Genomic DNA, 13,120 nt, shown 5'->3' with positions numbered 1-13,120 from the left:
CAATCACCCGACCCACAATGCAACAGCGTTCACAACGTCTCTGTGGTTACTTCGGCACGAGCCGGGTCAACACGGGGTGATCGGAGTGACCCCGGCCCACCCCGGCCCGGTCCGGCCCGGTCCGGCCCGGTTAGGAATATATTACCATTATAAGGCCTGAGAGCAGAAAATAATAGACTCTTTGTGAGAAACTTTTTCACAAAAGTTTTGTCTTCCAAGCTTTTTGGATGTTGTTTATTTCTTACTTGATGTAGACTTCTCTAAAGTTTTGTAAACAATGTACACAGACATGGTATTCATTATGGTCAAAAGATGTGTGAAATTGCATATTTTGAAAACAAGATAAATACAAAATTAAATATTTTCTTGCGAGAAGCCTCCAACCAAATATACGCACCTGAGTCGTCCACAAACTTGGGGAAAAATACTATAGATGTACCTTTAAGATAACAGAAATTCTTTCTTTTATGTTTTTAATGTCCTGCAGTGTTTGGTGAATTTGTAGAATTATAATTTTTATGGGTGATTTTGCCTATAGACATGTCAAGAAAAGTGTCCTTTAAATGATGTCCTGGATTTAACTTGAATATAATAAATAGTCAGGTCATTTGCAGCATTATGCATGATTTTTAAAAAAAAAAATTTTTTAACCATGCAGTCCTGACCACACTGGGCATTGACATTTTTTCTTTGTTTTTGACCCACAAACTAAGCCCACATTGTACTTTTATAGCCTACTGATTTTGAATATGATTTTAGTTTTTTTCCTTTCAGGCCTGCTTTTTAAGTAAGTTTATGTTTTTTTTTAACTTGTTTATAAATATGACTGCAGTTACACTTAAAACATGAAATCTTACTTCTAAAATGTATACAAGTGTATGAGTGTCGGCATATGGCCTCAGGAACATCCCTCTATAGTGTCCAAAGATTAATCTGTCGACAAAAAAGGGGGCTGTTTGCTAAAATATACGATCAACTTTTTTTGGTTTAGCATGGGTTGAAGTCTTGACCAGTGTTATTGGAAGGATGCAATAATAAAACAAAATCTTTGCATCAGAATATTAACCAGGACAGAAACTTATGGGGGATAGTTTTTTACATTAATATTATTTTAATGTGACATTTATTTTATAAAATAGTTGTTTAGTTGAACAAAAGTCTATAATTTGTGAAATTTCCTTATGTATTGATGTTTTGAGCAACTGAACATGACTTTGTTTTCGTGAGACCCAACAGACCAAGGAAGCTCACTTCATGTTCACAACAGACAAAAAAGCACATTAAGAAGCAAATTACAGGATGTTTTACACATGTTTGAAAAATGAACAGAAATGTAGTCTAAAAGTAGTTGAAGATAATTTTTTGTCTAACAGGTAAATTGACCAATAGTTTTAGATCAAACATGAAGTGCTCTGATGTAGATAAATCACTGTGACAGCTCATTTAACCACAAGAATCTGTTTATTATGTTTATATGTGAATTCCGGAGTACAAATACTTTTTAAAAATGACTGAAAACATAAATCAAAAACACAGTAGAAAAAAAAAAAAAAGGTTATCATACCAACCTGAGAGAGGAACAAAAAGTCATAACCTGGACAGAATAACGTGGCTGAAAATCAAAAGATGATCAACATAGGTCTGCTACATATATGCCGCTTGTAGTCTGTCAAACCATGCAGTGTCATCATAGCACAATGACGTTTCTAATTGACAACCAGAATCAAACTTTTGTATTTTGATACATTAAACAGTAACAGTAGAAATACACCATTATTGTAAAAAAAAAAAGAAAGAAAACTAACTACTTTTACAACAAATTTCAATTTTTTTTTTTTTTTTTTAAGGAAAAAAAAAATCAGAAGATCGATTATATCAATGTATGTGTCCGTCTAAAGATGAAAATATCTCAACCTTAATGCTAATTCCTATGCTCATGTCAGATCATATGCTATTCTTGGCTGGCAAAAACACCTTATTCAAAGAGGCATTCCTGTGCACTTACTAATTAGAACTCATGAGCGTGACTCAAAGTTTGAAACATACATGAAGATAGCTCAAAGGAAAGTCTGCTACTAGCAGCACCAAAGAAGACATGATCACACATTTACGGTTATCACGATCATATGATATATATAGAACCTCAAACCAAACTACTAACTAAGTATAGAGCAAGGAGAGGGAGAAACGAGTGGTGAAAGGGAGGACAGCGGATAATAAATCAGAAAGCATTTTAAGCGCGCTCCCCGCGGATACGACGTGCCAGCTGGATGTCTTTGGGCATGATGGTGACACGCTTGGCGTGGATGGCGCACAGGTTGGTGTCCTCAAACAGGCCCACCAGGTAGGCCTCGCTGGCCTCCTGCAGAGAGCAGAATGAAACATTTCAGCGTTTTGGTGGAAAAGTCAAATGTGGCACAACATGAAGAATTTTCTACAGTGAGCGCTGCTGACCTGCAGAGCTCCGATGGCAGCGCTCTGGAAACGCAGGTCGGTCTTGAAGTCCTGGGCGATTTCTCTCACCAGACGCTGGAAGGGCAGCTTGCGGATCAGCAGCTCGGTGGACTTCTGATAACGACGGATCTCACGCAGAGCCACGGTACCGGGCCTTCAGATTTCAGAAAGTAGGGATTCAAAAATTGGGCAAACATCGGAAAGCAGAGCTTGGTTGTAGAAAGTCAACGACACTCAAGTCAAACCACACAAACACACACAGATGGTTTACTGGGAGTTTACATTCTCTGTTTTGACCATTATTTTGCACTTGTTTGTTTTCTACAATTATTTAATGTTTTTTTTTCTCTGTGCCTGAACTGATGGTAAATGATTTCTGGCTGGCTTTAAACCGAGTGAAAACACTGGTGGAAGCTGTTGTCGTCTGTCTCACCTGTAACGATGGGGCTTCTTGACTCCACCAGTGGAAGGAGCGCTCTTGCGAGCAGCCTTTGTGGCCAGCTGTTTACGTGGGGCTTTGCCTCCAGTGGACTTACGAGCAGTCTGCTTGGTACGGGCCATGGCTTCAACAGATCACCTGGAGAAGACGGGCAAAAGAACAATGATCAGCTTTGGTTTCAAATGTGTTGCACGTTCCAGAAATGAGTAGTCTTCTGATTTCTTGTACAAAGTTTATTACAGTACAGTAACAAAAAAAAATAAAAAACTTTTTTTGTTTTGTTTAAAAGTCTAATGTTGAACATTATGGATTCAAGATTTAAAAAGATGGACATTTTATTATTTATAAATATATACAATTTTACATCAGCGAGTCTTCTCAGTTAGAGTGTGTTATAAAAAATCAGTATCAGGAACTTCAGGTTTTTTTCAAGTTATACCAAAGTCAGCTTACGCAACGGCAGAGATATGGGCAGTTAATGCATCGAATCACATCACAGCGCTTCATCAGATAAACCAATCAAATTCAGTTGTCTTGCCTGTGGGGCGGGATGTTGTGAACCTTTCGACCACTCACCGCACGATGTTTGTCAGAGAAGCCCCGCCCCCTGCGCATTGACTGCGGGTTAGTTCGTTTCTTCACAGTGGGCTCGCCGATTGCGCACGAGTCTTGTGTTTTTATTCAGAATGAGCTATTTTCAAGGAAAACCAGCCGACCCCGCCCTCACCGGCTGCCCGTCGTTTATAAACTAGCGCACCTAAAGATGATGGCTGGCTGTTGGCTTGAAGAATGTAAACGGGAAGGAAAAAAAAAAAAAAAAAAAAAAAAAATCGTTGTAGCAAACGGGAGAGGGTGATGATCAAAACGACGGAAGAACATTAAAACCGCGGCACGAAAGCGGGATATACTTTTTGAAGATGACACTAGACATGTCAGGGGATCTTTTGATGAACAATATTTTGTCGGATGACCCCTCACTTTGGGCGCATTTCCGAGTCAAATTGGAGCCGATCACAAAGTGCTGTTTTCGGTCCCCGAGCAGCCGGAGAGCAGCTCGACTCCCTCTCTCGCGTTTTCTGTCTTTCTCACCGAAAATAAACGAAAAAAACACCATGTATCCCAAACTAACACGACGCGAAACGGTAGATCGGAGGTTTATTCAAATAGTCATACTTACCTGTAAAAACTTAGTGAAAGATTTGCAGCTGAAAAATGGGGATTTATTCTTGAGTCTCTTAAGCGTTGTTCTCGCTATAAAATGAAGGGAGGGGAAAAAAAAGGAAAAAGAACATAGGAACGCAAGAGGAGACACGTTTCCCATGATGCATTTGGAACAAACATGTCACACACATGCTGCAGCATGATGAACTATGGCGCGGCCGCACACACAAGTTCTGCAACAACTTTTCCTCGACCCTGATACTTGATCTTTTTTTTTTTTAGTTTAGATAAATATCAGACGGTTTTTTTTTTTTCCATTTCATCTCATCTTCCTTGCATGGAAAGGAAACAAAACAAAAAAAAAATGCAACTAAAACACCACCAGTATCTGAGAGTGAAGATAGGGACGAGTGGAATTCATCCTGTTAGTCTTTTAAGATTATATTTACTGTTTTAACACTTTGTTTTGTAATTAATATAAAATGTACAATTTAAAACCAGCATAATAACACTCATTTTTTTATTTTTTATTTTACACCCAAATTTATAATAAATTGACTCCTTTATAAATACAAATAATGATCAGAATCTTTAAATAATATGATATAGTTGGGAAAACAACAACTTTCCATTAGTTATTTGTCAGAGACACTTGAGCAAGCGTTTACACCGTCAGCCCCGCAGGGGGCGCCACCACCGTCAACTCCACCGACACCAACGAAGAAGAAGCTGCTTCTGTTGTCTTCCTCTCGTCTTCCGACATGGCGCCTAGCAGGAGGCTGAGACGCATGGCGGCCTCGCAGCCGGGTTTTTTAACTTTAAAAGCCACTTCGGACGGCGCGGGCTCGGCCAGCGGTCGGAGAAAACGCACGAACAAGAACAAGAAGAAGAACTGGAACAAACACAGCGATATAAACGACGTGGAGGGGTTTTTAGAGGACGTCAGGCATCAGGAGAGGACCACGGGGTGAGGTGGCCATGTGAGGGCAGGACTGGAAGAAACAAAGCTTTAAAGTTCACATTATTCACAACCAGTCAAACCTTTTATCCAACAGATGTTCGTTTGTTTCTCTGGGACTGAACATCTTTTTTTTTTTTTTTGGTCGCACACATTAAGTAATCTGAAGACTTGTGATAAGCCCTTTTATTTGCTTTATTCAAACATTTTATAGATCAAACTGGGAATCATGCTTTTAGGTTTAGAAATTGTATTCTTATTATATCAATATTGTGATATCCAGAGTCAAAAAGTCCTGTTGAAGGTTTATTGGTTGTTGTTTTTTTACATCGTCTTTTAGGATTCCTACATTTTTTTTTTTTCCAAACGTTTTATCTGACTGTGTGACTATTTAAATTTTCACAATCCAGGAAAAGTATATTTCTCACAAATTCTTCAAAGATTTTCTTTCATCTCTTTAAGGTTTACCAGCAGGACTCCTAATTCTGATTGAAATCAACTTATTTCCATCACTGCACCAACAATTTTACAAATTCACCAAATTATTTGTGCGCATCACAATCATGATTAAGGTCGGGAATGTGATCGATTTTGTTGAGTGCTCACAATGTTTATTATACAAATACAGCATTTTTTAAATTTTTTTTTACAATCAAACAAATGCACAAAAATATTTATACTTTCTAAAGTTTCTTGTACAGATTTAAAAACACATGACATTGAACAAATATTACTCAATCTTTACAGGTAGATAGTTACCGTCTTACATTTTGAACGTCGAGATATGGGAGAAATGTTGTATTTTCTTGGTTGCATCACAGTAAAACTTACCAGACTGTTCTAGCTGTTATAAAATCTGCCTTTATCATTTAGTCAGTTTATCCACATCAGTGAATATTTCATGGCGAAGCACCAGTAATCATTCTTACTATACTGTTGCAACATCAATAGCAAGGTATTTGGTAAAAATATAGTAATTGTTTTTTGTATTTGTTCATCAACCAGCCTTGCGTACTTGTACTCATTAACCATCAGATGTACTGATGAAGTGAAATGATTGTTAGTAGTTGTAGATAAAATGGTGAAAATGTTTTTGTTTTTTTTCAGTTTCTAATATGCGATGATGTGATCTGTGTGTATTTCAGTGGTTTGCTGTCTGAGAAATCAGATGAAACTTTGTTCTTTTTGGATGTTGGACAACCAGCGAAAGCTGAACAGAAGGGTAAGTATGTGATTTCATGACACAATCAGTTGTAATAAATAGTAATGAAGCAGCTTCTTCATCTCTTTACTTTTACACTGTTCAATTTCAGCTTTTTCATTTGGTTGATCTGAAAAATCTCTTTTCTGTGTGAAGCGCCTGAACCGGTCGAGGGGAAGACGAGGAAAGGGAAAGCGTCACGTCCTCTGAGGATAGACCTGATCCTCCAGCATGACTCCCTCATCCCAGCACCTAAAGAGTCAGTATCCATCAGTGTGACCCTTTCTTTTTTTTTCTTTTTTTTCTTGGACGATATAATGTTGTCCACTGTGTGTCAGTCTGACACTCCACACCTCCATAAAACCTCTCTGACTTCAGCTTCCTAAATGTGAATAATTTCTGGTCCCTTTAGTTCTTTGTAATAATACACGGAGTATTTTTTGTTTGTTGACTGTTGGTCAGGATCAGTTGAAAACATTACAGGCTCCAGTTTGGCTTTTGGAAATACTGACTGACAATTTTAATCACTTTCTGACATTTTACAGACCAAACAGCTGACCAGTTAAATGAGGAAATACATGGCAGATGAACTGATAATTAAAATAATCACAATTACCACACTGTCATATACAAGTGGTCATATTACATAGATCACAGACCAGTGTAATTTGTCTGTTCTTATTAAAAGTGCGGGTTACGCTAAAAGCACAACTGCAGAGCGAGAACTGTGTGTGTTTGTGATAAACTCGGTGTCCGTGAGTCAAGATGTCCGGCTGACTGGTTTCATGTCTGATGTCTGAGTTAACTGAACAAAGAGGTTCCTCAAGTCTGCCTGTAGCAGAGTTTTACAACAAATGATGCATTTGTTAAAGCAGATGATGTTTAGAATTTATGGAAAAATCGTCTTTATATTTCACTGTGTCCTGTGATGATCTCATCCTTGCGCTCCCAGTATTTCCTTCATGGGAATGTGAAGACAACATAGAGGAGCTCAGGAGACTGTTGTGTGAACAGTGTCCGGGGATCTGAGGATGTGCAAACACAGTAGTCCTAAACATGTAGTGTGCTCTCCATCACATCTGGCGTCACTAATTTCCTTTACGTGTTGCCGCCTCTCTTAATCATAATGACCAATACTAATGATGTCTTCTGCTCCCCCGCCAGTGTGCTGGCTTACCAGCAACCGAACGCCAAGAAGCTCCGCCGCATCGCTCAGAAGGCCGAGCAGCTGGCAGCCAAAGGCGTGGTGCCACGGAGGCAGAAACGGCTGCTGAACAGACGGCCCGTCGACAGGACGACCAAGAAGGCGGTGACGGAGGCCAACAACAACCCAGACAGAGACTATTACGACATATGGGGTCAAGAGAGTGAGTGCAGTTTGTGCGCACGTATGTCTGTCCGGTGATGATCCCATCCTTGCGCTCCCAGTATTTCCTTCATGGGAATGTGAAGACCAACATGGAGCTCGGATGACTGTTCTGTGAACGGCCATCTTGGGTCTGAGGATACACATGTGAAGTGTATTTGACTGCTTCTAGAGGTTGCCTTGAGATCCACATGTGAAAGTAGCATTGTAATAAACAGACCTGCAGTCGTCCCAAACGTTGTGTCCAAAGTCCGATTCGGGATGAGACTTCTTCGGTTTGTTACGACCTGCGATCCTGTTAGAAGTCCGTTCATGTCGACGTACTCGCACTACCAGAACCAACGAGGATTACAGCCTCGTAGTTGTCCGTCTCTGCCAACCAGTTAAGTTTCAGTTTACGTCCACATCTGTCCAAACTCATGTAATGCATGTAGACGTTGGTCAGTACATCTGATTCTGATAGAAAACAAAGTTGTAGCCACGACAGTAAAAGAGCGGCGTGAGTGAATGCTTAGTTAAAGATTTCTTTGCCACGAGAGTTTTCTAGTCGCTGCCAGCTGCTGCGATCAGAGAATCCAAGAGAGAGCAGCCAGCGTTTTGTTTTATTGAACAAACTGGTGACGGCTGGCCCATTTAATAGACTCTTGTGAAGCCCCAGTTTATGCCAGTAGTAAAATCTTGTCTGCTTTCTCAGAGCCTTGTTTTCCTTGCAGCTGTATTGACTAGAAACTCAACAACTTAAAGGACTCCTGCAGGCGTCTCATCTGATTTTTGCAGCCGCTTTTAAAACTTTTGACATGTGACACTTTTATTAAAAGGTTGTAATGTTGCAGAAGTCTGTTAAACAACTTTTATAAAACAAGTTTTTCTTTTCTTTTGAATGTAGCCAAAGAGTCAGGCGATCCCTGGTATCTTCAACAGACGGGCAAGAAGCGTGTCAAGGTGAGAAAAACAGTTGACGGACAGCTTGACTGATATTTGACAGTTGGCGTGCGGATGTTGGAGTTAAACTAACGTGGCTGCATCTCTGATTCCTCAGCGTCCAGAGTCGTTATACGAGAAGCCGTCTATGCTCCCCGCTGTGGAGGTGATCGCTCCCGGAGGATCCTACAACCCCGACTTCTTCTCCCACCAGGTAACTCAAAAATCAATCAATATTCAGATTAGTGAAGGGTGATATGGTGATGAGATAATATCCCAAACATAATAATGTTTCAGGGAGCTTCAAAAGTTTTGGAAAATGTTTTATTGTTATATTAATGAACATACAATTAAAACAAAATAAGTGTTTTAGTTTGGTATTCCAGTCTGTCTTGGATGTACTACGTGGTGTGACAGTTGAATGTACTACGTGGTGTAACAGTTGGATGTACTACGTGGTGTGACAGTTGGATGTACTACGTGGTGTGACAGTTGGATGTACTACGTGGTGTGACAGTTGGATGTACTACGTGGTGTGACAGTTGGATGTACTACGTGGTGTGACAGTTGGATGTACTACGTGGTGTGACAGTTGGATGTACTACGTGGTGTGACAGTTGTACATGTATTACACTAAAAGTATTGTTACCTGTTGAACTGATGCTTAAAGGTGTTCAGTCCGTCTTTGGTTTGTCGAAGTTTTAAAAGGCATGAATGTATTTAGTTCAGTATTCAGTACAGCATCAGTGTTCTTGCAGACCATTGTGCCGTTTCATCACACTGTTGCTGTTCGTCTGTTATAACTTTGTTGAAGTTTCAACATCATTACTTGTACATATTTGGATCTCAACTTTACAACATGTGCTCAAAACAAGTCTGACCTGAAGGTTACAGCTCATTAACCACAGACTGTGCTGTTAGAAATGCTGACTGTTCATCTCTCTGTAAATCCAGGCTCTGCTGCAGGACGCCCACGAGGTGGAGGTCAAGAGGCAAAAGCAGGAAGACAAAATAGAGCGGCAGCTGGCTGTCAACCGAGCGGACACGGCCACCGAGGTACAGATGATTATTCCAGGTCCTCCGTCACCTCTCGCTTTAGTCATGCTGCATTTTTAACTTTTGTGCTTTTGCGTGTTGTTTTTTTTTTTAGGAGACGATCCTCCGTGAGCAGGTGGAAGGTTTGGTCGAGGAGGATAATGAAGGAGGTGAAGGCCATGCGGCTCCTATTGAGGATGAGGAGGATGTGGCAGGGGGAGGGATCGCAATGGCCGAGAAGAAGACCGAGAGACAGAGAAAGAAAGAGAGGGCAGAAAAAATTAAGGTACGGACGTAATCACTACAACTCATTTATAAACTTCACAAATGAACTAAATCGGTGTTTTCTACGATTGAGGTTGTAAACATTCGTAAGTTTGTGCTGTAACGCTGAAGAGAGAATTGGACCTTATTCACCGCAGACAGTTATTTCTCTTAAGTTTAGCAATATCGACTAAAAGCAAGAAAAAAAAATAGTCTTTTTTTAGGATTTTATTTAGATTGGAAATAGTGAGGCAGCGTTTGAACGTAGATCTGAAGAAAATGTATTGATTAAATGATTGGTTAATGGAAAGAGTATTTATTGGCAAATATTTAAATAATTGATATGTTTTTTCATTGATTCTATATTTTTCAATGCCTGAGGAGGCTAACATGTCTTCTAACCAGGCTGCTCTGTACTGCGTATAGAGATCAATAAATAATCTTTGGCTTTTTGGGTCGTTTGTGGGTCAAAACCAGCTATTTGAAAACATATGTTGGGCTCTGGGAAATTGTGATGGCTGTACTTTTTCTTTATTTTAGTGTGTCGTAGAAACATTTACTATTACAGAGCAGTTCTTTCAGACATGAGAGTGAAATAATTCACCTTTTTCTGGCTCATGCTTGTAGCAAAAACAAACCAAAAAAAAAAAGTCATTTTCAGATGCATCTTGAACTGGTAAATCTGAAACGAGATAATGTTGCAACTTGTCAAAGTGTCCGTTATAATGGCCTCCAGGAAGTGTTCTCAAAACGTTTCCGCATTGTCGTTGCACTCGCCATTGAAGCAGCCACCTCACCGTTCCTCATCTTTTTAACCCGACTCCAGGAGCAGCGGCGGCTGGCTGGCAGGCGGCAGACGGACCAGCAGCAGCAGCTCTTCCAGCTTCGCTCCATAAAGTCCTCCATCAAACAGCAGGAACAGAAGACCAAGACCGAACAGATTAAACGCAAAGCCAAGCAGGAGGCCCAGAAATCTCAGCCCAGACGCCTCGGCAAACTCAAGTACACAGCTAACCCCGTTCATGCACATTCCTCTGCTTCTTAAACGGGTACTTCCGTGACTTAGTGTAGCGCCTTCATGAAGTCACGGGGATCCAAAACCGCTCAGTTGAGAGGAGGCTGAGACATCCTGACTTCTAGTCCTTAGTATGGGTCATTTCAGCTCCAGTGTCTTTTGTTACATCGTTGTTTCCTCGTAGTCAACCACATCAAAACTCCCCGCCCCAGTTTGTCACGCAGCCTTTTTATTATACATCTGAAGTCTCAAGCACAAACCCAAGATGACATCATCAGGGTTATTTTCTTGGTGTCCTCAGAGCCACAGAAAACAACCGTATTACTACCACACAGCTGCTCACACGGCGAGGAGTATTTAATCAAGACGAGCTAACCGATTTTTTTTTTTTTTTTTTTTTTTTAAATGGACGGAGTGCCCCTTTAAAGCTCTTTAGTATTATCTTAGACATACAGTCTATTGATGTTCATCAGCAAATTGTAATATTTAAACAATGATAACACTCATGATAACATTCGTAAGTTGTAGAGATTATTGAATCTGTTTTCTTTTGGAGAGAGTCGGCTTCCTCTCTGAATGATGATTTCTTTCTCTCTCTTTTCAGTCTTAGTTTTTCTGATTGCAAAATGAACGTGACTAATTTCAATCAATAAGCCCAAATATTTCCACTAATCTTAATGGGCTAAAAATGTGTACAAATAGACAGTCACGTTTGTTGCAACCGAGCCCTTTTATTTAGTGCCACCATAACATTAACAGCATTAATGTGAAGCCTTTACCTGCACGTATTTCAGCAGGTGACAGTTTGGTGGTGAACAGACCATTTTATCAACATTGTAAATGTTCGCTTGCAGGTTCCAGGCTCCGGACCTGGAGGTTCAGTTGAGTGACGAGCTGGCTGGCTCCTTACGACAACTCAAGGTACATCACTAACATTTGTAATTTGTGCTCTCTCATCCACTTTGACCTCCTCCAGCAAGGACGCAGTTTATCTGTAATGAGTTTTGGTTCATTTGATCGGTGTATTATCTTCAGTACTCTGTATTGTCTTATTCTAAGCTTTATCCTATTCTTTAATACTGCGACGACCCACTTTCCCCACTGGGATCATTATAGTTTCATTTGATCTAATTGCCAGTGGATAATTCCCAGGTTTTCTCTTTTATCTGCTGCCATTATGTCTTTGAATAGTGCTTAAATCAGCCTTTGTGCTGTGAATAGGGTTTTATAATTTGGGTGGGTGTTGCATCAGAGCATAGTGATATTTGTTTCACATGTCTGGACTTGTCTCACCCCTTGTAATGGTGTGCCTCTGCAGCCAGAGGGCAGCATCCTCAAGGACCGCTTCAAGAGTATGCAGAAGAGGAACCTCATTGAACCGAGAGAAAGAGCCAAGTAAGGAGCTCAGGCTTTACTCTTGCGTAACATCTCATCAAAGGCCCACAGTCATGTGCAGATTCATTATGTGTCTTGTTGAGTAAAATATATCTTTCCACTGTCTCTTAGGTTCAAGAGGAGACTCAAGGTGAAGTATGCGGAGAAGAGGGCTTTCAGAGAGATCACTTAGTGCCGAGCCACAGACCACCGGAACAAGGAGCTGGCCGGCATTTCAAAACCACAAGTGCAACAAAATGGGACTGTGTATATACAACGTAATGACTGCTGAGGGGGCTTGACCCTTTGAGACGATTACATCTGCCAACAAATTACTCTGTCACCTACAACAACGATATATAAACTGTGACGAACACTGCTGGACACGAGTGTTGTGTGTTTCCTCCAATCGTTTACGCCTTGCACTTTTTATATCACTTCTTCCAGTTAAACACAGAACATGTTATTTCTGTGTACGTTACGTAACGCAACCCCTATCAGGATAAGGTTATCAAAGGCTTTATAGTATACAGCTGAGGCCAAGTGTCAGTGGGCCACTACTCTGCTCATGCATGGGCTCACACATCTCACAGCTTAGGTTAAAAACAGGCTCAGCAGCCACATCGTGTCACTATCCACTGTAGGGTCTGCTTCATGTCAGCATGTCTGTTTCTCAAGACCACTGACACTTAAGACACCTAAACCTTTGTCATATGTCCTCAATTTCCTGGTGGCAACTCAAAGGGTTTGCTTTAAAGCTGGTCACATTTCATCAGTATTGCAGCGCGACTGATCCCCGAGCCTGCTCAAGAAAAAAACCGCAGCAGCTGAAAGCTTCATTCACATTTCTCTCTGATCTCCTCGCTGTCTGCTTTAGATGCCACAACTTCTAGATGAAAATAAAAATACATCAAAAGGTTTGGATAGTGTTT

At 40.5% G+C, this 13,120-nt stretch overlaps 2 protein-coding genes across 3 annotated transcripts; one reads left to right on the top strand and one right to left on the bottom strand.

The window, feature by feature from the left end:
• Positions 1–1,442: 1,442 nt before the first annotated feature.
• LOC138618046 (histone H3.3A) lies at positions 1,443–4,179 on the bottom strand. 2 transcript variants are annotated; one of them, XM_069693558.1, is made up of 4 exons: positions 4,071–4,179; positions 2,888–3,031; positions 2,455–2,608; positions 1,443–2,362 (listed from the first exon to the last, which is right to left on the bottom strand). In XM_069693558.1, the coding sequence occupies exons 2-4, from the start codon at positions 3,013–3,015 to the stop codon at positions 2,234–2,236; spliced, it is 411 nt and encodes a 136-aa protein (XP_069549659.1). In that variant the 5' UTR covers positions 3,016–3,031; positions 4,071–4,179; the 3' UTR covers positions 1,443–2,233. The 2 variants fall into 2 exon arrangements, with proteins under 2 accessions (XP_069549659.1, XP_069549742.1); XM_069693641.1 differs by lacking the exon at positions 4,071–4,179 and having other exon boundaries at positions 2,888–4,060.
• A 621-nt stretch (positions 4,180–4,800) lies between these two features.
• Positions 4,801–12,567, top strand: nop53 (NOP53 ribosome biogenesis factor). The gene is made up of 12 exons (XM_069693424.1): positions 4,801–5,021; positions 6,158–6,234; positions 6,370–6,472; positions 7,378–7,580; positions 8,466–8,521; positions 8,619–8,714; positions 9,455–9,556; positions 9,651–9,821; positions 10,626–10,801; positions 11,669–11,735; positions 12,133–12,209; positions 12,321–12,567. The coding sequence occupies exons 1-12, from the start codon at positions 4,816–4,818 to the stop codon at positions 12,379–12,381; spliced, it is 1,395 nt and encodes a 464-aa protein (XP_069549525.1). The 5' UTR covers positions 4,801–4,815; the 3' UTR covers positions 12,382–12,567.
• Positions 12,568–13,120: the final 553 nt, after the last annotated feature.

This window comes from Brachyistius frenatus, unplaced genomic scaffold (assembly GCF_029030835.1).
Source record: "Brachyistius frenatus isolate BFR_SWC_R1_liver_20210118 unplaced genomic scaffold, ASM2903083v1 Contig_1, whole genome shotgun sequence".
NCBI classification, from domain to species: Eukaryota; Metazoa; Chordata; class Actinopteri; family Embiotocidae; genus Brachyistius; species Brachyistius frenatus.
The sequence above is the reverse complement of the archived record's forward strand: the minus strand, read 5'-3'. Positions and strand labels throughout refer to the sequence as shown.

Bases quoted from the DNA above. Each gene is read 5' to 3' on its own strand.
- nop53 (XM_069693424.1), top strand. From the start codon at position 4,816: ATGGCGCCTAGCAGGAGGCTGAGACGCATGGCGGCCTCGCAGCCGGGT. The intron at 7,581-8,465 runs GTGAGTGCAGTT...TTTTGAATGTAG, and splicing joins CGACATATGGGGTCAAGAGA to CCAAAGAGTCAGGCGATCCC. The intron at 10,802-11,668 runs GTACACAGCTAA...GTTCGCTTGCAG, and splicing joins AGACGCCTCGGCAAACTCAA to GTTCCAGGCTCCGGACCTGG.
- LOC138618046 (XM_069693558.1), bottom strand. From the start codon at position 3,015: ATGGCCCGTACCAAGCAGACTGCTCGTAAGTCCACTGGAGGCAAAGCC. The intron at 2,609-2,887 runs GTGAGACAGACG...TGAAATCTGAAG, and splicing joins AAGAAGCCCCATCGTTACAG to GCCCGGTACCGTGGCTCTGC. The intron at 2,363-2,454 runs GTCAGCAGCGCT...TGCTCTCTGCAG, and splicing joins CTGCCATCGGAGCTCTGCAG to GAGGCCAGCGAGGCCTACCT.